This window comes from Pipistrellus hanaki, assembly GCF_964339955.1.
Source record: "Pipistrellus hanaki genome assembly, chromosome: X".
NCBI lineage: Eukaryota > Metazoa > Chordata > Mammalia > Chiroptera > Vespertilionidae > Pipistrellus > Pipistrellus hanaki.
The window spans coordinates 64,951,852-64,977,241 of NC_140524.1; the positions used below are offsets into that span (position 1 = coordinate 64,951,852).

General features: G+C 46.6%; 2 protein-coding genes and 1 pseudogene across 6 annotated transcripts; 2 read left to right on the plus strand and 1 right to left on the minus strand.

Annotated features, from left to right (window-relative positions):
• Window positions 1–2,565: 2,565 nt before the first annotated feature.
• On the plus strand, window positions 2,566–5,596 carry LOC311615024 (copine-2-like). Its single transcript, XM_084870172.1, has 2 exons — window positions 2,566–3,486; window positions 5,120–5,596. Exons 1-2 carry the CDS (start codon window positions 3,295–3,297, stop codon window positions 5,225–5,227), a joined length of 300 nt encoding a protein of 99 aa, XP_084726298.1. The 5' UTR covers window positions 2,566–3,294; the 3' UTR covers window positions 5,228–5,596.
• Window positions 5,597–11,779: 6,183 nt separating this feature from the next.
• Window positions 11,780–12,267, minus strand: LOC311615303 (large ribosomal subunit protein uL14-like; annotated as a pseudogene). Its single transcript has one exon. The product of its transcript is annotated as a large ribosomal subunit protein uL14-like (transcript).
• Window positions 12,268–14,437: 2,170 nt separating this feature from the next.
• LOC311615014 (peroxisome assembly protein 26-like) lies at window positions 14,438–23,700 on the plus strand. Of its 4 annotated transcripts, none has more exons than XM_084870157.1 (6): window positions 14,438–14,510; window positions 14,699–15,061; window positions 16,479–16,619; window positions 17,380–17,675; window positions 19,266–19,409; window positions 21,842–23,699. In XM_084870157.1, the coding sequence occupies exons 2-6, from the start codon at window positions 14,832–14,834 to the stop codon at window positions 21,952–21,954; spliced, it is 924 nt and encodes a 307-aa protein (XP_084726283.1). In that variant the 5' UTR covers window positions 14,438–14,510; window positions 14,699–14,831; the 3' UTR covers window positions 21,955–23,699. The 4 variants fall into 4 exon arrangements, with proteins under 4 accessions (XP_084726283.1, XP_084726284.1, XP_084726282.1 ...); XM_084870158.1 differs by lacking the exon at window positions 14,438–14,510 and adding an exon at window positions 14,515–14,605 and having other exon boundaries at window positions 14,677–15,061; XM_084870156.1 differs by lacking the exon at window positions 14,438–14,510 and adding an exon at window positions 14,515–14,605.
• Window positions 23,701–25,390: the final 1,690 nt, after the last annotated feature.

Below are 25,390 nucleotides of genomic sequence, written 5' to 3' on the forward strand. Positions count from 1 at the left end.
CTACATGAACATAGACACCTGCACACACTTGGTCATTTCCAAGAGCTTTCACATAACTCAACTTCTTTTGAATCTTGTCTTTTATACTTAACTAGAGGCCCAGTGCACGACATTCATGCACTGGGGTGGGGGGTGTCCCTCAGCCCGGCCTGTACCCTCTTACAGTCCAGGACCCTGTGGGGAGTGGGCCCAAGTCGGCAGTCAGATATCCCCCAAGCGGTCCTTAGTGCTGCTGCCAGCCATGAGCCCAGTTTGTGACTGAGTAACACTCCCCATGTGGGAGCACACTGGCCACCAGCAGGTAGCTCCTTCGTTGAGCATCTGCCACCTGGTGGTCAGTGCTCATTATAGTGTTCTGCCATTTGGTTGATTAGGATTTTATTATATAGGGTAGTCTACTTAAGGTTTATATTTTTTTTTGTTTGTTTTGTTTTGTTTTGTTTTTAAATGTATTTTTATTATTGATTTCAGAGAGGGAGAGAGAAACATCAATGATGAGAAAATCATTGATCAGCTGCCTCCTGCACAACCCCCACTGGGGATCGAACCCACAACCTGGGCATATGCCCTGACCGAAATTTGAAGCATGACCTCCTGGCTCGCAGGTCGATGCTCAGCCACGCTGTCTTGGCCACACAACACATCTTTACCGAGAATATTTCTGTGTAGAACTGGGGGGGGGGGGGGGCGGGCGGAGGGGGAGCAGAAGGTGGGGGGGGGACGACTGTGATACACAAGATACAGCCTCTCTCTTCCCAGAGCCTGCAGTCTAGTGGGGGGCCAGGCCAGAGAGCCGCAACTGAGATGCAAGGTGATTAAACCTGCAGTGACAGAAGCAGTCATAAAGGTGGCACCTGACCAGAGGGCGCAGGAAGGCTTCTTGGGAAAGTGATGTCCAGGCTGAGACTTGGAGGATGCTTGAGAGTCAGCCTCGAGTCATGTGTGTGCAGGTGCATGTGTGAACATGTGTGCATAGCATAGCATCCCAGACAGAGGGAACAGCACGTGCAAAGCCTGGAGGCACAGTGTGTGGACATACCTGAAGGGGAGTGGTGGCAGAGGGCTGAGCCAGCTCCCACAGGGCCAGGGAGGTGGTGAGGAATCTGAGTTTGCCCTTGAGGGCAGGGGGAGCCACTGAAGGGTGTTAAGAGGTTCTGGTGGGGCCAGGGGGCTCCTGCCACAGGGCCTTCTTGTCCATGGCCCATTCCTGGTTGGCCACTTAGGTGTCTGGTGTTCCCGTGGAGGGGACCTAGGAAGCAGCCTGGACCCTGGGAATTCCCTTCCATTCCCACCCCAGGCAAACCCACTTCTCAAATAAGCCAGGGAGTGAGTGCAGACTGCCTGGAACTGTGTGGTCAAGTCAGTTTCTTATAAATCAAATCACAGTGTTGTATGGGTTACTGGCTAGTTACAGTCCTAGAAACCCAAAGGACCTCTGGCAAAGGCAGAAGATGCGAGGTGGTCCTTGGAGGGTGCTGGGAGCAAGATAGGGTGAGATGGCCTGTGAGGTGGAGAAGAGGGTACACAGGGCTATCCTGAGGCTTGTTCAGGGTGTTGGGGAAGGAAGGGGTGCCCCAAGGAGGAGCCCCCCCAATGGGCAACGCTGGCAGTGGAAACAGCTCAGGGGTGGGAGGCCTTCCCATCTGAGGGGGAGACGCTCAGGTGGGTTTTGGAGCTGAGGCTAGGAAGGCTGTGCCAGGCGGAAGTTAATCGGGAAAGGCTCCGGTGGAGGTGGGAAATGTTGGGGTAGCGTAGACCAGGGCAGAGCCCCTTCCCCCTCCTACTGCCCTTCATTCTCCCTGATCACAGCCCCTTCTGAGCTGTCTTGAGGGTGGGGGGCTTGGACCCCTGGAGTTGTAATGAACCCTAGAGGCTCCTGGACAACCTGGGCTCTGCCCACGCTGGGCAAGGAGCCCAGGACTTCCATCGCCAAGGCTGGTGATCCCAAGCTGAGGACAAACGTGACGTGGGCATGGTGACCAGCTGGTTGGCACCCAGGAGCGAGGTGCAAGTCCAGTGCCACGGCTCTGGACCCTGCCCTGGGCTGCTGTGTTGGACTTTCTGGCCTCCTGACCCTAGGGTGCAGGCCCCACTCCTGGAGAGAACTGCAGGCAGAGGGAAGAACCCCGCCTTTGGAGTCAGCGAGGCTTGGCTCAGAACTGAGACTGGCTGGGAGGCCTGAAGTCACTTAACCTCACTCTGCACCTTGTCTCTAAGAGGGCACTTGCACCTGAAGGTGTCAGGGCAGGCCTGTGCAGTCCATGTGTTTACAGGGACTTCCTCATCCAGATAGTCAGTGCCCACTGCCCTGCAGAGCCCAGGCTGCCTGTGCCCACCTCCCTGGACAGGGCTGAGGGAGGCTCAGGCCTGCGCGCTCCAGGTCTCCCAGTGCAGCCGTGAGGCTGACTGAAGGGGGAGCCAGCAGGGCCAGAGGGGTGGAGGATGGGAGGCCCGTGCCACCCCTTTTTTTCCTCCCGCATTGCCAGGCTTCTCAAGTCTTCTTGCCCACGAGGTGCCCTGGAATATTTCTGGTGGGATAGGGAAGGGTTGCTGGGATGGGGAGCTGTGTTAAGCAGCCCTCCACTGCAGGGGTTCAGGCCACCATCTCCATAGCAACAGGTATCCCAGTCAAGGGTTTGATCTCTTAAAGGCACAGTGCAGGAGCCAGCCTACTGCTGCCAGGACTGGGATTAGGATCGTGGGGTTCACGCTTCCATGTGACTCACCCCCTCCTTCCACAGTTTGTGCTTGGGGCACAGGCAGGAGAGCAAGGCATCCTAGGGGCTGAACTTGTATGCCCTGAGGGGCCCTCAGGGAGCAAACAGGTGTGAAGTTGGCCGAGTGCTGGCCTGGAGGCACACTTGGGCCTGCCCTCCATAGCCTTGATTACTAGTCTGGGCCCCAATTTCCTCTCCAGAGAAGCAGAAGGGTCAGCGAAAGAGGCAAAGGCTCTAAGCAGAGGTGAGGCCGCTACGAGGGCTCTCCTGTTTATGGATGGGGAAAATGGAGTTCCCCAGAAGGGCCAGAGGAGGCTAAAGACAGAGCCGAGCTGAAAACAAGTCAGGCTGAGACTGGGCCGGGCTGTAAACAGACAAGAGGGCTGCAGGGCCCCGAGCTGGAGGGGGCGGGACCCGCTACAGTGGCCTTCCTCCCACGGTCAGAGGGCTTTGAAAGGTGTGACTGGGATGGGAGGAGAAGGGGCCTCAGGGCCCAGCTGAGTGCCCGCTGGGCCCCTCCCCGCAGCAGTACTGCATCCTCCTCATCATCACGGACGGCGACGGCGTCATCAGTGACATGGAGGAGACGCGGCACGCCGTGGTGCAGGCCTCCAAGCTGCCCATGTCCATCATCATCGTGGGCATGGGCAACGCCGACTTCGCTGCCATGGAGTTCCTGGACGGGGACAGCCGCAGGCTGCGCTCCCACACCGGGGAGGAGGCCGCCCGCGACATCGTGCAGTTCGTGCCCTTCCCCGAGTTCCGCAACGTGAGTGGGGCTAGGCCGGGAGGGGGCGCCATCGGGCCCCCCGAGCCATGAAAACCCAGGAGGAAGGCCTTGGGACTATCTGCCCAGTCCCAGCTCCTCCCTCCTCAGCTCCACTGACTGCGCACTTCCTGCGGGCCCACTAAGTGCCAGGTGCCGTGCCAGGCCCTGTGCTGGACAAGACTCCAGGCAGGGCTTCCTGGAGGACCTGCCCTCTCACTCTGACCAGAAGTCAGTTACCCACGAGGCAGGTTTCAGGAAACAGAGAGAGAGCAAAGGCCTAGAGGGGAGAGGCTTTCCTCACACCCCTGGCCCGGCCTCACGTCCTAGATGGGAACCAGGCCCTTCTCAGGACGGCTCCTCTCCCTGAGGGCCTCTTCCCGGACCACTGGCTCCTGGAGGGGCTGTGCCAAGTGCAGTGACCCCAGGTCGGCCCACGGGAGGCTGTGGCTGGCTTCCAGGTTACCTCCTGGTGGCTGGGCCCGTGAGGAGCCTCTCAGATGCCGCCCCTGTACTGCCAGCCTGGTGCCCTTTATTTGACCAGAGGCACACCGTGTGGCCTTGGACAAGTCCTTGACTTCTTTGAGCCTCAGCTATAAGGACCCATCCCTCCCCGCTTCTCCCCCAGGTGCTCTGGCTCAACAACAACTCTTGCCCTAGCCAGTTTGGCTCAGTGGATAGAGCGTCAGCCCTCAAACTGAAGGGTCACAGGTTCAATTCCATTCAAGGGCACGTATCCCGCCCCTCTACCCACCCCCTGCCCCGAGCTCGTGCAGAAGGCAACCAATCAATGTGTCACACTCACATTGATGTTCTCTCTCCCCCCCTCCCTTCCACTCTACATATTAACAGAAGAATATCCTCAGGTGAGCATTAACAAAAGAACTGACCACTGTTTTGTACCTGGTGATCTCACATCTCTGCCCAGTATCCTCTGAGTTTGCTGAGACGGTTCAGTTCCTTCTCTGGAGCATTAGTTATCTGAGGGCAAATGCCAGGCACCGGCCACCATTCATGCCTGCCCACACTGACCGAACACCCCGGTGCCTGGCTGGGTGTTCAGCAGTGAACCAGTCACGGCCCACGTACACCAGCCAAGGCGCTCGGGATGTGTTTGCCACATGAGTAGGCTGTGCAGGAGCTTCCCTCCCACAGGCTATGAACCCGAAAAGCTCCCCACAGACAAATTCCTTCTAAAATGTTACTCCCAGCCACCCCAAGTGCTCAAGGTAAGAGTTACACTTAGTCTGGCCAATGTGGCTCAGTGGTTGAGCATCAACCTATGAACCAAGAAGTCACAGTTCAATTGCCCATCAGGGCAAATGACCAGGTTGTCGGCTCGATCCCCAGTGTGGGTCTTGCAGGAGGCAGCTGATCAAGGATTCTCTCTCATCATAGATGTTTCTCTCTCTCTCTTCCTAAGATCAACAAAAATATATTTTAAAAAAAAGCTACACATAACTCGAAGGCACTGCTAACGGTGGGCCTTCAGGCAGGGACAGGGAGGAGGGACACCAGTGTAGCCGATCTGTCCAGGGACACGTTCGGGAGCAGCTGAGAAGAGTGCCCCTCACAACTTCCGCTCAGTAACCCTCCTTCTCTCCTCTCTACACCGCCCCCCCCCTCCACCCTATAGGCAGCAAAAGAAACCTTGGCCAAAGCTGTGCTGGCGGAGGTGCCCCAACAAGTTGTGCAGTATTTCAAGCATAAAAACCTGCCCCCCACCAGCTCAGAGCCCGCCTGAGCCAGCCCCAGCGGCAGCATGCGCTGGCCGCCCGCCCGCCCGCCCGCCCGCACCGGGAACATGCACGCTCGCCCTGCCTCCTGACGGGGGGGCTTTTTTTCTTTTTTTAACTGATCCACATTTCTTTTTTACAATCGGACCTCCACCCCATGTCCCCCAGTCCAGCTGGGCTTCCTTGGTTGGAGTCAACTGTGATGCTTCCAGGCCAAACGGGCCACCTCTCCTCCTGTCCCTGCCACCCCTGAGTATTGAATGTACTGTGTATAATTTTTGTGGAATTATTACTGTTATTAAAGAAATAAAATTTTTACAATCACGACTAGCTGCCGACTCAGAGAGGAACGTGTCCCTGGTTCACAGGCATCATAGCCCGCATACTTAAGGTTTATATTTTCATCTTACTAATTCAAGTTCTGATGGTTAATTTTACATGTCAAATTGAATGGCCACAGGCTGCCCAGATTAAAGATGATTTGTATTTTATCTATAAGGGTGTTTCTGGATGAGATTAATATTTGAATTCATAGAATCAGTAAAGTAGATTGTACTTCCCAGTGTGAATTAGCCTCTTCCAATCCATTGAAAGTGTGAACAGAACAAAAGATAGAGGGAGGAGGAATTTGCCTTTTTTTTTTTTTTTGTCTCCTGCCTCATCCTTGACACCTCATTTTCTCTGGCCATTACATTGGGTTTCAAACCATCAGCTTCCCATGAACTTGACGTGAATTATACTGCTGGATTTCCTACCTCTCCAGTTTGTAAACAGCAGACCATGAGACTTCTCAGCCTCCATAATAGCATGAGCCAACTCATAATAAATTTCATATAGATATATTTATATATCTATGTATCTATATCTATCTCTACCTATATCATCTACTGTTTGTTTCTCTGGATAACCATGGATAATGCACTATATGTTAGGCATATTTAAACATGTCTACTGTTCACATTTGTATATATTTGAATTCTCTGTTAAAATTAGTGGCCAATCATTTTGTTACTAAATGTGCTTCACAAGTCATGGTTATAGAATTGTTTCCCCTGTTTTAACACAATTCTTTGTGTGTTTTTTAAATTTATAAAGTGCTTTAAATTTCAATACTGTGATTGAGAAACAATGCAAGTATTATTTTAAAAGGAGGAAATATGGGGAGCACGTACTGTAGCCATCAAGGACATTAGAGCATTCAGATTTCTGAAGGCATCAAGACAAAATGGGAAAAACACACACACACACACACACACACACACACACACACACAAAACTTTGGGATAATTCCAGAGTGAGCTTCTGATCAGGAGATAACAGTTGTCTCCTTAATGAATTAACTCCCCTAAAGGCAGTACTCTGATCTGAATAATGGTTATAATGATGTATAAATGTTCTCTCTTGGCTGTAACCAGCATGGCTAGAGAGCAGACAAGTCCTGAGTAGAAGCAACAGGGGGTTGAGAAAAAGAAAGAGACAGATGCAGAGACAGTATGGAAAGCTGGGACCAGGTGGGGCACTATTCTTGGATGGAGAGACAATGACCCAGAGCTAGAGCAGCGCGTTTATTATATACAGCATGACACCAGGAAGTTTTACAAGAGTTTAAGACAAAGAAAATTATGTGGAGTCATGGTTAAAGATCAAGCTGTAATTCTTCATTCCTATGGTTTCTTTGTAATTGTCACTTCTGGCTGGGCCCGGATAATTGCGTCCTTTCCTGGCGCCTGGCTGAACTTATATAATGAAACCCACCCCCTGGTGCTGAGCTAAAGGTCAGGCTGACAACACACCTGCCTCTGGCAATTTGTATTTCCAGGACGTGGTTCTGATGACAACACTGGACTCAGCCAACAATTAGCTCATGCTCCTTCCCAGGCTCTCTCTACAATGATGAGTAACTTGAATACCTATTAGAATTGAAGAAGATGAATTGCTCCCTTTAGTATTATGAAGTAGCTTTCCTTATCTCTTGTTATAACCTTCACTTTTAGGTCTAATTTGTCAGATATAAGTATTGCTACCCCAGCTTTTTTTTTCATTTCCATTTGCCTGAAAAACCTTTTTCCATCCCTTCACCATCAGTCTGTGTGAGACCTTTGTTCTGAGGTGAGTCTCCTGAGATAGCAGATATATGGGTCATGTGTTCTTATCCATTCAGCTACCCTATGTCTTTTTATTGGGGCATTTAATCCATTTACATTTAAAGTTATTATTGATAGGTACTTGTTTGTCGCTATTTTTTATTTCTGTGTTCCTAAACTATTTTATGCCTGTGTTCCTAAAACTATAGAGCATTGAAAAAAATAGATAGAGGAAGACATAAACAAATGGGAGAAAATACCATGTTCATGGATTGGTAGAATCAACATCATTAAAATATCCATACTACCCAAAGCAATTTACAAATTCAATGCAATCCCCATTAAAATACCAATGGCACATTTCAAAGATCTATTGTAAAACAAACTCTCCAAAAATTCATCTGGAATAAAAATTTAAAAAAAGATCCAGAATAGCCACAACAATCCTGAGAAAGAAGAACAAAGTTGGAGGGCTCACAATACCAGATATCAAGCTATACTACCAACCCATGATTCTCAAAACTGTCTGGTACTGGCACAAGAATAGACATAAAGATCATGTCTAATCATGAGAAAAATAACAAACAGCCTGACACCCTCAAGACTGTCAGTGTTGTGAAAACAATCTGACAGTTCCTTAAAAGTTAAACAGACTTAACATATGACCCAGTAATTCCACTCCCAGGTACAAAGCCCAGAGAAATGAAAACAAGTCTAAATAGAAACTAGTATAGGAATGTACCTAGCATCAACATTCATAATAACCAAATGTGACACCAATCAAATGTCCACGAATTAATTAATGGATAAACAAAATGTGTACATCATTTGGCAATGAAAAGGAATGAAGTACTGCTGCATACTGTAACAGGATGAACCTTGAAAATATTATGCTAGTGAAAGAAGTTGAATATTCAAAAGACCACGTATTGCATACTTCCATTTATATGACATTTCCAGAAACAAGCCATCAGTATAGCCCTACCCAATCTTTTACCCAGATTTCCAGAAAGCTCTGTCTGGTGGGTTTGGGCCACAGGCCCTTCCTCTCTCCCTCACTCCTTCACACCTTCAGGCTTCTTGATGTTCTAGTTGCAGCTCAGACTTCTGTCAGGAGGTGGCACCAAGTACCACCACTTTCAAATTCCTTCACAAATAAGTTTATTCTAAGAGAAAAACATATAATACCCTCCCTTAAAATTCAGCCCATAACCTATGCATGGAATGACTCTAATACTCAATGAAAAATAACATAGGTATAAAAGAAGACTGTAAAAACATACATTCTAGGACTTGCACCTGATGAAACACCAGGTAGCAGTGATGTGGGGGAAAGGGGCAGGGGGTGAGAGGTAACAGAGAGCATGGGGCATAGAGTGGGGTCTGGGCAGCTGTGTCCATAGTGTCCTGGATGGGGATGACAGGAAGAATGTGTGGAAGAGAAGGACACGGCAACCTGTATGCGGGAGGAATAATAATGGAAGGTGGAAGTCCTAATTTCTGGCAAGGACTGTTTTGTACAGTCCTCACTGTTTATCAACAGTGAGGACTGTACAAGAGGGAAGAGATGAGGGAAGAGATGAATCAATGAACGCAATGTAGATTTGGGGTCAATGACAGAGGGAACTGCTTTAATATACATATGAATCTTTCACAGAGAATTGGCATCTTAGTAAACAAACCTTTTCAAAATATTCTTACTCTTTGCAAAATGTACTCCTCTTCAGTAAAAAAAAAATAAAAATAAAAATAAAATAAAAAAAATAAACATTGAAAAATGTGATGCCACCTGGTGGCCTGGTCTAGGATTGCAGCTCTGAGAATCAGACCGGGGCTGCGTAAGGCCAGAGGAAGTGATGGAAGTTGGGAGGTTGACTTTGCGGGTACAGCCAGCGTTTTCTGGATTTTCACTTAATCATCCTCTGTACCCATTACTTTTCTAGGATATAAAAGCACATTTTATGGCATATCTAACCTTCAGATTGGAAGTCCAGCTCTGGTCTGAAGTGAGGGTAAAGTTGTAACTGTGAATGTGTTTTTCAGGTGATAAAGCTAGAGAGAACACACACACACACACACACACACACACACACTCAACTCGGTTTTTAAAAATCCACTTCATTTCCCCATGAAATTGAACAAAATGAATATTTTTACAAAGTAATGAAAATACATGCTCATTATCTGTGTTGACCTGTTCAGAAATATTTTATTTTTTTCAGTTTTATCAAAGTTCCATTCTCCTTGAGTACAAGTTTGCAAACAATATATAAAAATATATTTATAAACTGAAATTTTCCTGCATCTCTCACTAGTGCTACTTTTACCCCCTGATCCAAAGGGGTCTGTGTTGGTATCTGATGGGGGAGATTAGGGCATTCAGAACCCTGGAAGCATAAGGACAAAATGGGAAAACTTTAAGACAATTCCAGAGTGAGCAGCTGATCAGGAGACAAGAAAAAGTGTTTCTCGGAGGTGCACAGACTCCTCTAACGTCAGTAGCCTGCTATGAGTATTGTTCATAATAATAGGTAATGTAAATAGTTGTTAGAATGAAAGGAGATGAAATATAAAGGGCATTTTCTGAAAGCAGGTCCATACATACCACTTCCCTTTCCTCTAGATCACCTGTCCCAGGGGCAAAACCTGAGCTTCTGCTGGAGCCCAATTCTCCCCTTCAGGGATCACCAAACATATGTCTCTTGGAACAAGGACAGGATTTCATCTCCTCTGTCATCTTCGTCATCCAGAGGGTTGTGGAGGGCCATCCTTTGGGACCACAATAGCAGGAAGCGTGATCTGATTACTTCTCCTGTCCGGGAAGTCCATCTTCCAGAGGGAGGCTGCTCTGTGTCCTCTAGAAATGGCGGGTGATGGAACCCCATTCCCATCCTGTCACTTATCTGGAGAATGACATGGGCTCTGTCAGCCCAAGCTTGGTCATCTGTGAAGTGGGACTCAGGCTGACTTGGCACAGAGCTGCTCCGAGGGGTAAAGGAGCAAACCTGTCTGAGTACATGGCATGTGGTGGGACTTCAATGGCCTTTAGTGTTGGGGGGACCCAGCAGTGGGGGCTGGCTGGGCCTCAGGCCCAAGGTGGACATTGTGAAGTCATTTTTCATTGTTTCTCCTAATGGGAAGATGTTTTTTATGAAGGAAGAAAATATCTTTCTGACATGCTATGAGTTCAAATTTTTGGAGACACAGATGTTCTACTCTCTGGGGTGTCTCCTAAGAGCTGCTCCACATCGTGCCTCTGAACAGATCCTCATCCAGTTCCCAGGCAGGGAAGACAGGCTAGTCTATTACTCACCTGGTGAGCTCAGTGAGATCACACCAGGCAGCAAGGTGTGGTGACTGCTTGCCTGCTGCTCCTGGAAGGCTCCTTATCTTAATATATTTATAGGAAAATTCTGGATCTGTCCTGCTGTCACTGGTGCAGGGTTGCTCAGATCATGCATTATACAGCCATAGCACACCAGGATTTCATCCATCTGCTACGTCCCTGAGAGGCAAACATCCAAGAATTACTAATATTTCTCTGTTATACAATTATCCATTATTTCATTTCCTCACTTATAACTAAATGTATATTGAACTCAAAACCCATACCGTTCCGCTGGAGGCGTCCCATTAACCCTATTGCACAAATAAGGAAAATCTGGGCAAATTCAAGAGTTAAATCTGATATGAGATAGCTGCTGTGTATAAAATTTTTCTATTTTTATTGATTTCTTACAGAGAGAGGGAGAGGAAGAGTGAGAGTCATATATCGGCTGCCTCCTGCAGACCCCTACCAAGGATCAAGTCCAAAACCCTGGCATGTACCCTGATCTGGAATCGAACCGGCAACTTTTTCATGCACAAGACGATGGCCAACCAACTGAGCCACACTGGCCAGGGCTCCTGTATATAAACTTTAAAACTTGCTCAAGTTTGAAGAAATTGAAAACAAAAATTTTTTAACCTTCCTTGTTCCCATCACTTCCATTCACCTGCAAAATTAATATCTGTCTCTCAGCCTTTAAGCCAAATTTCAGAAAAAGTTTTCTACATTCTCTGTTAACATTCTTCACTTTCCAATGACTCCTTATCTCAGTGCACCCTAAATCCAATATTATCTCAACATTAATTACATATTTTCATTTTTCAATAATTCCAAATAAGGTCACATTTAGAGGTATAGGTGTTTAAAGCTTGTGCCTATCTTGTTGGGGGACATAATTCAACCTACTACAGTGATATAAGCATGTTAAAAAAAAAAAACTAAAATATGATCTTATCTCTTATACATAAATATATGAATATATCCATACAAACATAAATATAAAAATTCCTACATAAGAAAACTTCTGGGAGAATATAATGTAGGTGAAAACATTATTAGGGCTTATCTCAGGATGCTATGTTTGAGGTATTATTATCTCCTTTTCTATGTTTTGGGGTTTTTTTTGTTTTTTTTTTTCATGTCACCAGTTTTTAATGGGTTTCTCCTTTACAAACACACCAGAGAATCATGCAATGCTGCCAGCATTGGACGCAATCCTGGGCCACAAGTCTGCACACTCCTTTGCCACGGGTCCTGTGATGACAGAACCTTTCATTTCCCCTTTATTATTTACTATGACCCCCGCATTATCCTCAAAATAAAGAAACACGCCATCTTTTCTCCGGTATGACTTCCGTTGTCTAATTACCACCGCTGGATGCACCTTCTTTCGAAACTCTGGTTTGCCTTTTTTCACTGTGGCCATCACCATGTCGCCCACACCGGCAGCAGGAAGCCTGTTCAGTCATCCCTTGATCCCCTTCACAGAGATAATGTACAGATTTTTGGCCCCTGTGTTGTCGGCACAGTTGATCACGGCTCCCACCGGAAGACCCAGGGAAATCCGGAATTTGGCCCCGGAGGACCCACCACGTCCTCTCTTCGACATCTTGGACGCCGGAAAGGGATGGAAAAAAAGTATGTTTTGTATTTTTACCCATAATAAATACGTATTGCTCTTATAAGTACACCAAATAATGAAATCACTGAGAAAGATAAGCAATTTCTACTCCACCCCCAGGAAAACTGTTAATCCTATATAATAAAAGGCTAATATGCAAATTGACCAAGCAGTGGAATGACTAGTCACTATTACACACACTGACCACCAGGGGGCAGACACTCAATGCAGGAACTACCCTCCGGTGGTCAGTGCACTCTCACAGGAGGCTGGTGAGTGCAGCGGCAGTAGCAGGAGCCTGTCCTGCCTCCACAGCAAGGCTAAGGATATCTGACTGCCAAAGCCGGCTCCCCACAGGCTGGGCTGAGGGACACCACCCTCCATCCCAGTGCACACAGGGCCTATAGAGTGTGTGTGTGTGTGTGTGTGTGTGTGTGTGTGTGTACACACATACATTTGCTCAATTCTGCTTCTGTACAATCTGCTTTTGCAAGATAGGTCCAGCAGGATTTAGAATTTAGAATTTAGAACAAGGAAAAAATTTTGTAGTTTAGACCTTTAAAAGGACTGCCTATACCTGGAACGGTGGGTCATGAGGGTGGACTCCACCTGTGTGTGGTGCTCTCGTGGCCACCACTGGCCAGCTCAAGAAATCTTTGCCTGCTTTTTTAAATCAATTAGCAGCCTCCAGTGGTCTTATTTTTGACTCCAGGGTTCAACCTCACAAACTTTCATTATATGTTCGCTCCACAGAGTCAGACATTTTGTCTCATTTGTTCACTGAAGGATTCTCACTTCTTGGAATAGAGCCTAGCATCCAGTAGATGAAATAAATTCAGTCCTAACTTCATCATGGTTATAGGGTGCTTACTTCTCTTTCCTGTGTTAACAACAAAAAAACAACAACATTGAAACCTGTAAAGAATTTTGTGAGTTAATTTGAGCCAAACTGTTGACATATGCTGGGAAGCAGAACCTCAACAAATTGAGATAATACTCAGGAGAATGGTGGGTTACATATGTATTTATACATTGCAATCAAAGGAGGGACATAGGTGGGTTACATGAAATTCATTGGTGATGGATTAAGGAGGTGGGATAAAGCAAAGCGGTGGGAAACCCCAGGGTTTGGATAAAAAGTAAAATGATGGACACATACTTAAGTGGGTACAGGAACAATTAACATGATAATGAAGGAATTTGAGGCATCTGTCCTGGCACCCACCACATTTGGTTGTGCCCCAGAAAAAGGGAAGTTATAAGTTACCCAGACATCTCACAGATATGTTATCTTAGAGTAAGGTGACCAGACGCGGGACAAATTGTTAAAAATCGGGACTGTCCCACCAAAAGTGGGATGTCTGGTCATCTTATCTTAGAGGCAAAAAGGTAAATGGGCTCAGTAAAGAAGATCTAAGTTGATCTTTGTCAGGGAAAATATCAGCCTAGGACATGACTACCCACTATAACCTGTTTGTAGATAAATATTTAATTTTTAAACCATCTTTTGTGGTTATTTTAGGTCTCCGAGTTTGCAAGACTGCCACACAGGCCTGCCCTGAGTTTGTCAGGTTCGCATGTGACTCCTTTCTTCCATACCTGGTCTGCCCGCCCTAATTGCTATTCCTACAGATGCTCAGAAGAGTGCATTACTCCATTTCCTTCCTGGAATTTCTTTTTACTTTTCTTTCTTTTCTTTTCTTTTCTTTCTTTTTTTTTTTTTTTTAGCACAATAAGTTTTTTTAAAATATATTTTATTGAATTTTTTAGAGAGGAAGAGAGAGGGATAGAGAGTCAGAAACATCAATGAGAGAGAATCATGGATCAGCTGCCTCCTGCACACCCCCTACTGGGGAAGTGCCGGCAACCAAGGTACATGCCCCTGACCGGAATTGAACCTGGGACCTTTCATTCCGCAGGCCGACGCTCTACCCACTGAGCCAAACCTGTTTTGGCTCCTTACTGGAATTTCTACTGCCTGGCCTCTTCTAGGTCTGGTTAGTAAGGGGGCCAACTCATCTCTGAACATAACCTCACCTTTGATATTCCTGGCTCAAAGGACTGCTCTCAGTTTGTTTTCTCCTGTGACAGACAATTTTGGGGCACGGGGCATGCTGGTAGTTGTAGTCAGAATCTGCCTATTTGCATTATTAGAGCTAAAGTCGAGGGCCGGAAAACTACAACTCCCAGAGTTCCGTGCGCCGCCAAAACCGTGCCGGAGAGCCGCGAGAACCGGAAAGAGATAATTTATTCCTTGGGTGAGTGGCTTTGTTCTTCCCAAGTAGCATACACTCGCATTCTCCCAGGGCTTAGGTGTATCTGTTCACCTTGTGGGGACGAAAAGCTAGGCCAGGTACTTGAGGCACGCAGCCGTTCTGCACATCGATGGTGCCGGGCGAGGCTAGCTTTAGCCTTAGAATATAGCCCCTTTCTTTTCCTTGTCCAGGACTCGGCCTCCTGAAGGGTTGTGGACACGGCCTTGAGGACTGCCCACTTCTCCCAGACCGAATAGGGCTCTCCTGGAGCCCCGGAGAGGGCCACGTGGACGTCTGTAGAGACAGGCCTTGAACCTGGCTGCTATGAAGAATGACCCATCCACAGCTGCAGCCCCACTTAGGGGGGTCGGGGGTGCCCTAAGCAGCAGCGAAACGGTGCGCGTCGTCCCGTCACCAGCGGCGGCCGAGGCTCTACTGGAGGAGGCGGCCGATCACCTAGTGGTGCACCGGGACTTCCGGGAGGCGCTGCACACCTGCGTGCGAGCCGGCCAGAGCCTGAGCAACTACACCCTGGCTGACGGGCCTGTGGGCACGTATGTGCGGGGATTGCCTGGGGAGGGTCCAGCATTTCGGGAACCTGTCATTCCCAGAATGGACACAAGAAGCCCCTAACAGTCTGATGTGCCCATTCTACAGATGAGAAAACTGAGCCCTGAGCAGAGCTTAACCAATTCTTTTTCCCTGTTCCAGTGTGATGGCGTGATGGGAAGATAGAATGTGTACTGTACTACATTATTTCCATAAGCAGGCTCAGTACTTTCCTAGGTACACTCCCCATCCCTAAGTTGTTCTCGTATGGTCTTGGCTGATGAGTGGGAATAGGGTTCTGATCCTGCTGAAGAGCTGGATTAAAGAATCAAACTAGAGAAAAACCTTGCCCTCCACTGCCTTTGTTAATGCTTCTAGCCTCTTCTGGAACTTGAGGACATCATTTCTCTGTGGTGTGGACTGTAAAATTGGATTAGATCACACATTAGGTGGTGGGTAGAATAATCAAAGCTGAGGAGCCCTGGTTGTGATTTTAGGGGTTGTATTGGGGCTTGTTACAGTAAACGCTGAAGACTGATTCCTGATGCCTGGAGGTACCTCACTGGCTGGCACTAAGGCCAGTGGATTCCCACACTCAGGCTCCATGCCCATTTCTTCACACAAACTGTTAGTTCCAGCTCGCTTTCCACCCACACACCTGTGTTGCAGGTGTACTTTTCTCTTTCTGGCATACAAAGGGGAAAGTACACCTGCATACAAAGATGTTGGGCAAGCCTTAGCCGTTTTGGCTTGGTGATAGAGCATCGGCCTATGGACTGAAGGGTCCCAGGTTCGATTCCTGTCAAGGGCACATGCCTGGGTTGTGGGCTCACCCCCAGTGGGGGGCAGGAGGCCGCCAATCAATGAATCTCTTTCATCATTGATGTTTCTATCTCTCCCTCTTCCTCTCTGAAATCTATATATATTTTATTGATTTTTAATATATTTTATTGATTTTTTACAGAATGGAAGAGAGAGGGATACAGAGTTGGAAACATCGATGAGAGAGAATCATCAATCAGCTGCCTCTTGCACGCCTCCTACTGGGGATGTGCCCCCAACCAAGGTACATGCCCTTGACCGGAATCGAACCTGGGACCTTTCAGTTCGCAGGCTAACGCTCTATCCACTGAGCTAAACCAGTTTTGGCAATAAAAATATATTTTAAAAAAGATGTCGGGCAAGAGTTGATTTGCCTCTAGGAGGTTTATAGGAACTTTTAATTTCTAGGAGAATGGGCAGTTTTCTCTACATTGGGACCCATTAGACCAATTGTAATTGTGAGGACCCTTTGAATACTAATGGGGAGGATGGAAGTGATGGATGCTAAATTGGAAGGTGGGGAAGAACAGTCCCAGGGAGGTGTGAATGGAAATGGAGGGGGACCGCTTCTAAACCTGAGTTGTTTTTTTCTGCTGACAGTTCCTTAGAAGTGAAATGCTCCCTGTGTGTTGTGGGGATCCAGGCCCTGGCAGAAATGGATCGGTGGCGGGAAGTTATTTCCTGGGTTCTTCAGTATTACCAGGTCCCTGAAAAGCTACCCCCCAAAGTCCTGGAGCTGTGGTAGGTCCTTGTTACTGACTCATCGGGTCATTCCAGAAATGAAGACTTTTATTCTCTTCTGAATCAGTGCCTAATACCTCCTCTTTCACATTCCCTACTATTTTCCTCCAAATCTGATTTTTTTTTTAAATATATTTTATTGATTTTGTACAGAGAGGAAGGGAGAGAGACAGAGAGTTAGAAACATCGATGAGAAATAGACATAGATCAGCTGCCTCTTGCACACCCCCCACCGGGGAAATGCCCACAACCAAGGCACATGCCCTTGACCGGAATCGAACCTGGGACCCTTCAGTCCCCAAGCCAACGCTCTATCCATTGAGCCAAACCGGTCTTGGCGCAAATCTGATTTTTTTTTTTCAGACCTCAAAACAGTACTAAAGTATGAGGAAGGAGGGATTTAGGAGTGGGTCAAAGGAAAGAGGAAGAGTAGAGGATACTGGGAATAGGAGATGTAAAATGGGATGACAGAGTGAAGTGTCATAGTGGAAGAGAACATTTTGCTACTTTCTAGGAATTCCTAATTCTTTTCAATGTCAGCATTCCATAAGGAAGGGCTGGAGGACACAGAGGAGGAGCTGGATAAGAGAATACAGTTTTTATGAGAAATGAACCAACTGTGGAACACTGACTGTTGTTTTGTTTTTATGAGAAATGAACCAACTGTGGAACACTGACTGTTGTTTTGTTTTGTTTTGTTTTGTTTTGTTTTGTTTTGTTTTGTTTTTTGGGGGTTGGATTGGATTATTTTGGGCTGCAGTGTTCTTTTATACAGCAAAATGCAAGAGCCTGGAGCCATGCTGGAAGCAGCCAGTGCCTGGATCCAAGACCCAGACAATCAGGGCCTTCCAGAATACAGAGCCTTGGCAGAACTTTACCTGCAGCAGGTGCTACTACCTCTGGGCTGCTTGTCGGAGGCTGAGGAGCTAGTGGTGGGCTCTGCAGCCTTCAGTGAGGAGCAGCAGCTGGATGTACTCCAGGTCATCAGCATAGCAAGGCAACAGCAGAAACATGAACACTCTGACTCTGAGGAGGACCAGAAGCTCACCCAGGAAGGTAGGATATTATCCTTCTGTGGCTTCTTTAAAGTATAGTTGTGGACTTTTCTCTGGACCTTGGGGTCCATCATGACATTCCTGGGAGCTTGGGAGCAATTCTTTCTATGAGTAACTCCCAAACCAGGATTGGAAACTGGTTGAGTTGCTTAGAAAGTCCAGACATACTGAAATAGGTAGTGGAAAGAAAATCTTCATATGTTGCTGGGTCTCAGGACCTTGATTCTTTTCTCCTAAAAGTCACCATCTCCTTGGGGTCCTCTCATTAGATCTCTTGCCTGTACTATGCTGGGCTAGGTAGGATGTTATTCCTTTAAATGCTAGTGCAAATGTAGAATAGCTGAGGTATGCTTGGGATAGCCAAAAGATAACGAGAAACTAACATGATAGCTTGGTAACTTGACTTATGAGGTAAAAATTACTTATCTTCAGTTTGGGTGCCTCTGCTCAGTCTCCCACCTGCCTTACTCACCAGACTCTTGGGTGTCTTTTCCAGTGATTGATGTCCACCCCCTTCATGGATAGCCCACCTCCGCACAGTAGAGTACAGATTTATAGACTGGCTTCTGTAGAGAAACCAGTCTATAAGTCTGCACCGTACAAGGGGAACCTGCAAAGGGGTGGGTTTGGGTGTTGATTTGTTACAAAGGGACTTAAAAGTTCTACTCCAGACCCTTCCCCTGGTTCTTTAATCCTTTTCTTCTCCTTTTCCTTGAGTGATCTAGACTTCTAGACTGTACATAAATACGTTTAAGTGCAGAAATTCACTATTTTCTAAAGCAGCTCATTTCATCAATGGCAGTTCTGAAAGGAAATTGTTCTTTATCATGAATTTCAGTCCCCCACTCCCCGCTCTTGGTGGTTTCTAATGTATTAGTCATAATATATAGAATAGGTTGAGTGTGTGTCCCCCCCATAAGAGCCCTTCAGCTGTAGGAAACTGTAATATTGTTGTCTTAAGTGTTGTAGTTGTTGTGTATGTGTATGTGTGAGCATGAACCTGCTGAGACAGGATCACTTTTTTGCAAATAGGACATGTTGACTTCAGGGATTACCTATGGATCTCCAAGCCCTCTACCCCTACACGCATGGGGCGGAGAGAGCAGATAGTGGTTTGATGGCAAATTCAGAGTGTTCTATCAGGACTGGGCACCACTTGTTCTTGGGTTGGTAGTGTTCATGTTTATATTCATAATCCAGGACCTTTGAATTCTTCATTATGTGTGGTAAGTGCCCTTCATTTTCCTGCATTATTGTGATAATCAAGACCTATTGTTCTGTGTAACTCTATGCATGTATCTTAGGCTAAAATATAAATAATGTTATAAAATAGGATATTTAGAAAAACACCAAATAAGCCAGATTTTCCTAGCTAAGTAGATGTGGTCTGTCAAAGTTCGCCCCTAAGGAAATGATAGTCTGGTGATACAGTCCTTAAAACATTGTGGAATCTCCTTTAGAACCACTTTATGAATGACATGAGTTATAAAATTACCTTCTGTTCAACTCTTATAATCAAGCTCAAAGCTCAGACTTAGGGAAGCTGGTTCCTGTGACTTAACTTACAGTTATGCTCTGTCTCCCTGGCCAGACTCCTCCCACAAGTTTCTGTCACTACTGATGTTGCTTCGCCGGCTTTGGGACGCTGCAGTGAGCCACTTCTTTTCCCTGCCCTTCAAAAAGGGCTTCCTGGCCACCTTGATTCTCTGCCTCTTGGTGGTGAGGCTTGATCCAGGTGAGTGATAAAGCCTACCTCTCCTTCTACCCTTCCCGGAGAAGGGGCAGTTGACAAGGACTGGGCCTGTGGGAGCCCTCTTGGGGATGGAGGTACCTCCTGTGCCATTTCTTTGAGTCTCTAATATAAGGAGGAATTGCTGGACCTGAGCAAGAGCTGGCCCAGCCCACCAGGAGAGACTAGTGCTGTGTTCTATGAGAGCAGTCTGGAAAACATCTACCCTGCTGACTCTTGAACACTGAGTTTGAGTCATTATCATGTACTTTATCATGTACTTTATGCAGGATTGAACTCTGAATAGAACCTCAGAGTTAAAAAAAAAAATCTTCCTCATATGTTTAAAAAACTGTGTTAATTTAAAACATATCAAATTGTAAATGAAATACTTATACATTTTAGAAATATAGAAAATAGGAAAAATGTAAAGAAGAGAACAAATCACCTGTAAGTCTGCTATTATAATGGTTATACTTTCAGCGTTTTTTTATATGTATAGACATATATGGACATAAGTAAATTTTGCATATGGTAAGTATTTTTTAAAACATGACCTTAAATGGCTAAGTAATATTCCAATTTATAGAAAGTCCCATAATTGATTTTAACAACTCCCCATTGCAGAACATTTTAATTATTTCGTATTCTGTTTTCTGCAGTGCCGTAAAGCAGACTTGAGCTTCCTAAGTACTATTTGAGAACAACCTTGGTTATTTCCTAAGGATTAATTCCTCAGACATGTAAGCACTGGGCCAAAGGATAGGAGTTCACACTTTTAGATATTTTTTTCCCTCTGTGAGTTATGTCTAATCTCTACTCTTCTCATGAATTTAGACTTAGAATACAATTATATAACTTTCAAAACCAGAGGTAAAACTAAAAACCCTTATTCCAGTACTTTTATTTCTTTTTTCTTTCTTTTCGGATTGAGAAACTTGAGAACCACAGAGAAAAGTGACTAGCCCAGGATCACACACATAATTTGTCTTTCAAACTGCCAGTTTTTAATTTAATTTTTAGGTTTCCATTTCCCCCATTTCCCTTTCTCTAATTCAATGAAACTTTTTCTTTGTATTGCTCAAAGTTGTCTTTTTCACCCCTTTGCTGAACTCTGAGCAGGAATTCCCTCTGAATAGCTCTGTATGCTTTGGGAAAGAATCACTAGTTAGCCTCAGGTAAGCTAAGATAGTTTGTATTCATTCATATCTATCCTCTGACTTTTTAAAAATTTATCTTTATTGACCCACTGTGTCCTGCTCCCAACCCCTCCCTAGGTCTTCACCCTTATCTGTCCATGGGTTGGCTTTAGCAGACACTATCCTCTGACTTTCTCCATTGTTCCAAAGACTTGATAAAAATTTAGGAAAATTTTTATGGTTTTTTAAGCCCTTTCATTTCATAAACCCTGGTCTCCTAAGTGCAGGTGGCAAGAGGCCATTTGAGCTTGCTGTTCGCAAAGCTGCTCAGACTTCTTCAGAAGTGCCCTGGCTGATGGTCCTGACCTCCAGTGGTAGTCATTACTCATTATAGTGGTGGTGTTATGGGAAAGGAGGACTCATGAATGGGCTGCAGTTTACCTCCATAGAAAGGATATACCAAAGATAGTCTGTCAGTAGCTTTCTAAAAAAATAACATTTTCCTTTTTAAGAAAGAAAAAAGAATCAGTTAAAAAATCAGGAATGGCCGGTTTGGCTCAGTTGGTTAGAGCATTGTTCTGTATACTGAAAGGTGGCAGGTTTGATTGTCAGTCAGGATACATACCCAGGTTGAGAGTTCAATCTCAAGGCACGCTCAGGAGGCAGCTGATCAATGTTTCTCTCTCACATCAATGCATCAATGTTCTTCTCTTTCAATCTCTCTCTCTCTCTCTCTCTCTCTCTCTCTCTCTCTCTCTCTCTCTCCCCCTTTCTCTTCCTTCCTCTCTCTAAAATAAATTTTAAAAATTAAAAACAAATCAGGAATTCAAATAATGAAAAACAAACCAACTCAGCTTTAAGACCAAAGAGGTGAATTTTGCTTTAATTTCAGTATATTTAATATAACAAAAATAGGTAATACTGTCACATGGCTCCAAATTTAAAAGATATAGAGATGAATTGTAGTAAAAAGTCTCTTCTCAAATTCAACTCACCAGAAAGTCACATTAGCAGTTTTTTGTATATAAAAAAAGGAAAACATAATATATTTGAATCTTTTTCTCAGAAAATTTAAGATCATTGTAATCTAAGTGAAGAAAGTATATTTCAGAGAATATGTCCTAGAGAAAGTGGAATTCTTTATTGTTGAGGAAATAACATTAAGAGTCAAAATATGCTTCCAAAAGAATCCTTATGTTCCCAATTTGGTAGAGTTCCTGAGGGATAGGAAATGGGACTAGGTGAAGAGAAGGGGAGTAAAGGAAGTTACATTGACAATAATATTCTTTTTCCCTCTAGCATCTCCTTCCTCCCTGCCCTTCCTCTGCAAGCTGGCTCAGCTCTTCCATTGGATCCGGGAGGCTGTGTTTTCTTCTGTCTACTATGGGAAAGGAGGACCCATCCGGGACTGAGTGGTTTTCCCCATTCGCCTCAGTCTCTCCACTCCCCACAGCAGAACAACTCATCCACGGCACCAATTTCCTGTTGCTGGCTGGGCCCCTATGGGAGTGGGGCCAGCTTAATTCTAGGAAGAGCTAATCCAATCACATGAACTGTCTTGGCTGGTGTCAGGTCATATGGAAACAAAGTGAGGCCAGAGGGCACAAGTCCTCCAGAACAGTTCCCTCTTATACCCAGAGATGCCTTGTTAAGGAGGAGTTTGGGAATGGAGAGTGTATCTATGAAACATTCCATCTTCTTGGCAAAGGCAGGGGGTTGATTTTTTTGTCATGGTGTGAATGAAGTCCTTGAACATCTTACCCTTCGACCAGGCCTTTAGTTAGCCAGAGTGCCACCTGAGAGGGCCTCTTCTTTTCTCTCTTATGCTCCTCCTCATGGATCTGGCCTGGTTGTTTATCTGTACACAATTTCCGTGGTTTTGCAATGGACTCAAAACAGGTTGGGCTCAATCTCAATTCAGACCAGGGCATGACTTTCAGAACCACCCAGGTGATTACTGAGAACAAAATGAGTCTGCTTCGCTCTTCTCACTGGGTAAAGTGATCTTGCTTGGTGCTTCTTGGGCTTCAGCTCGGTTTTCCAGGCAGTCGGTGGCCAGCCCATTTGGTTACACTCAGTATTGCTGCCGTCTCTTTCCCTCTGGTCAAGCCCTTCCCCTGCCATGCAGTAGTATTTTTGTGCTTTGTCTAATGGTTTTTTCACCAGCTCTGCCCGAATCCTTGCTTTCTGGTAGACACTTGCTGGTTTCCCCTTTCTATATCCTATTCTAATTATAATTTATTATTTGTATAATGCAGATGTTTTTCTGCTACTTGTGGCCTTGAAAAGAAGGCCAGCCTTAGAGGTTGGTGATCTGAAAATGGAACCGGGTAATCAGGGAGCTGGAAGGGATGTGCATGGAGGGTGGGAGAGAGGGTTATGCAGGCAGTGAACAATTTTATTCCCTGTTAGGGAGCGGAGATATGGGGACTCAGAATTTTTTTTATATATATTTTATTGATTTTTTTTTTCCCTCCTCACTCCTATATATACCCTCCCTGCCCAGAGTTTTATGTCCATTGGTTGTACTTATATGCATGTATACAAGTCCTTCGGTTGATCTATTATCTCCCCCAAATCTCCCACCCCTCCCCGCTGTAATTTGACAGTCTGCTTGTTGCTTTACTTTCTCTGTATCTATCTTTTGTTTCATCAGTTTATAATGTTCTTTATTATCCATAAATGAGTGAGGTCATGTGGTGTTTCTCTTTCATTGATTGGCTTATTTCACTCAGCATGATGTTCTCCAATTCCATCCAGGTTGCTGCAAATGATGAGAATTCCTTCTTTTTTATGGCAGCATAGTATTCCATTGTGTAGATGTACCAAGGTTTTTGGATCCAATCATGTGCTGACGGGCACCTAGGCTGTTTCCAGATTCTGGCTATTGTAGATTGTGCTGCTATGAACATAGGGGTGCATATATCCTTTCTGATTGGTGTTTCTAGTTTCTTGGGATATATTCCTAGAAGTGGGATTACTGGGTCAAATGGGAGTTCCATTTTCAGTTTTTTGAGGAAACTCCACACTGTTCTCCACAGTGGTTGCACCAGTCTGCATTCCCACCAGCAGTGCACGAGGGTTCCTTTTTCTCTGCAACCTCGCCAACACTTGTCGTTTGTTGATTTGTTGATGTTGGCCGTTCTGACAGGTGTGAGATGGTACCGCATTGTTGCTTTGATTTGCATCTCTCGGATAATTAGTGACTTTGAGCATGTTTTCATGTGCCTTTTGACCTTCCTTCTGTCTTCTTTTGAAAATATTCAATTTAAGGAGGATCCAAGATGGCTGCTCGGGTATACACCTAGCCGCAGCAGCTCACAACAATTTCAAGGGAATACAACTAAAATGTAGAGTGGACATTGCCCAGAGCTACAGGTAGTCGACTGACTGAAAACTCTACAATAGGAAGGAGGGAGAAAACCAGAAGGAAAATCAGAGGAGCTGAAAAAAAGCCTAAGGTACGGAGACATGCTGCGCGCTCGCACGCACGCGCGCGCGGAGAGGTCGCAGCCGGAGAGGAGGAGAGGGCTGGGTGCTGCCCGGCGTTCCCTAGCAGGAAGGAAATAGAACCCCCAGCCTGGGCTGAACCCCCGAACCGGCAGCGCTGAGCCCCAAGTTATGTGCCAGACCCTGGGGACCCAGGCTCCGGCAGGGGGAGACAATCCCGGGGGACGGCGAAATGCGGGGCCCCCGGAGTCGCGCGCACATGGCGCGCAGAGGACTGAATGTTGACTCTGATGCTGGATTACCCTAGCCGGAAGAAACAAAGCCTCCGGCGGCAGCTCTGAGCCTCAGTCCAGACCGCCCCGAACTCCAGGTCTGGGCCAGTCCCTGGGGACCCAGGCTCGGGCAGGGGGAGACGGAGCTGTGAGGTGGAGTCCTGGGAGCGCGGCGAAAGGCCGAGCCCCCGGAGTCGCGCACACTGTGCGCAGAGGACAGTCTGTTGACTCTGATCCTGGACTCCCCTAGTGGGAGGGAGAAAGAAAGCTCCAGACTGGAGGAACGCCACGAGGAGCAGGAGCCCCTGCCGGACACCGGCCAGCCGGGCGCCAGCAAGGAGCCGGGCGACGGGGCCCCCAGTGCGGGGGGTGCCCCTGAGCCTTCGACTGCTGAGCGCTGGCAACGGAGCCAAGGACGGGGGCTGCTTCCTGGACGGCGCCGACCCCGGCAACAGGCTGGAGCAGCGCGGGAGCCCGCGGAGAACAAAGGGGTGCCACAGGCCAACCTGCTGAGCTCCCAGGACAAGGAGGAAGAAACCAAAGAAGTTCTCAATGTGAAGAAATCAAGTGAGAGCAAATGATAGTAAAATTACTTAAGAAAGAATACAAAGAAGATCTTGAAAAATCAAAGACTAAGTCAGAACTCAACGCACCAGTCAACATTGCAACATAAATGCGTTTTGTTTTTTTTTTTAAAAAGAAAAAAAAAAGGAGAAAAAAGGGACAGAATGTTGGAACAGCGGCGACCAGGCCTAGAGTGGCCAGGCACAAGGCAGTGGCAGCTGGGCCCGGAGCAGCAGTGGCCAGGCCCCAGAGCAGCAGCAGCCAGAACAAGAGCATCAACGGCCAGCACTGGAGCAGCCAGACCTGGGGCAGTGGCAGCCAGGCCTGAGGCAGAGGCGGCCAAGCCCAGGGTGGCCAGTCCAGGAACACCCAGACACGGAGTGGCTGGGCCCGGAGAAGCCCGGTCCAGAGCAGCCGGGTTGGGAGCAGCCAGGCCCAGAACAGCAGTAGCCAAGCACGGAGCATCCAGGCTGGGAGCGGCCAGGCTCGGAGCAGCCGGGTCGGGTGCGGCCAGGCCCGGAGCAGCGGCTGCCAGGCTAGGAGCGGCCAGGCCCGGAGCAGC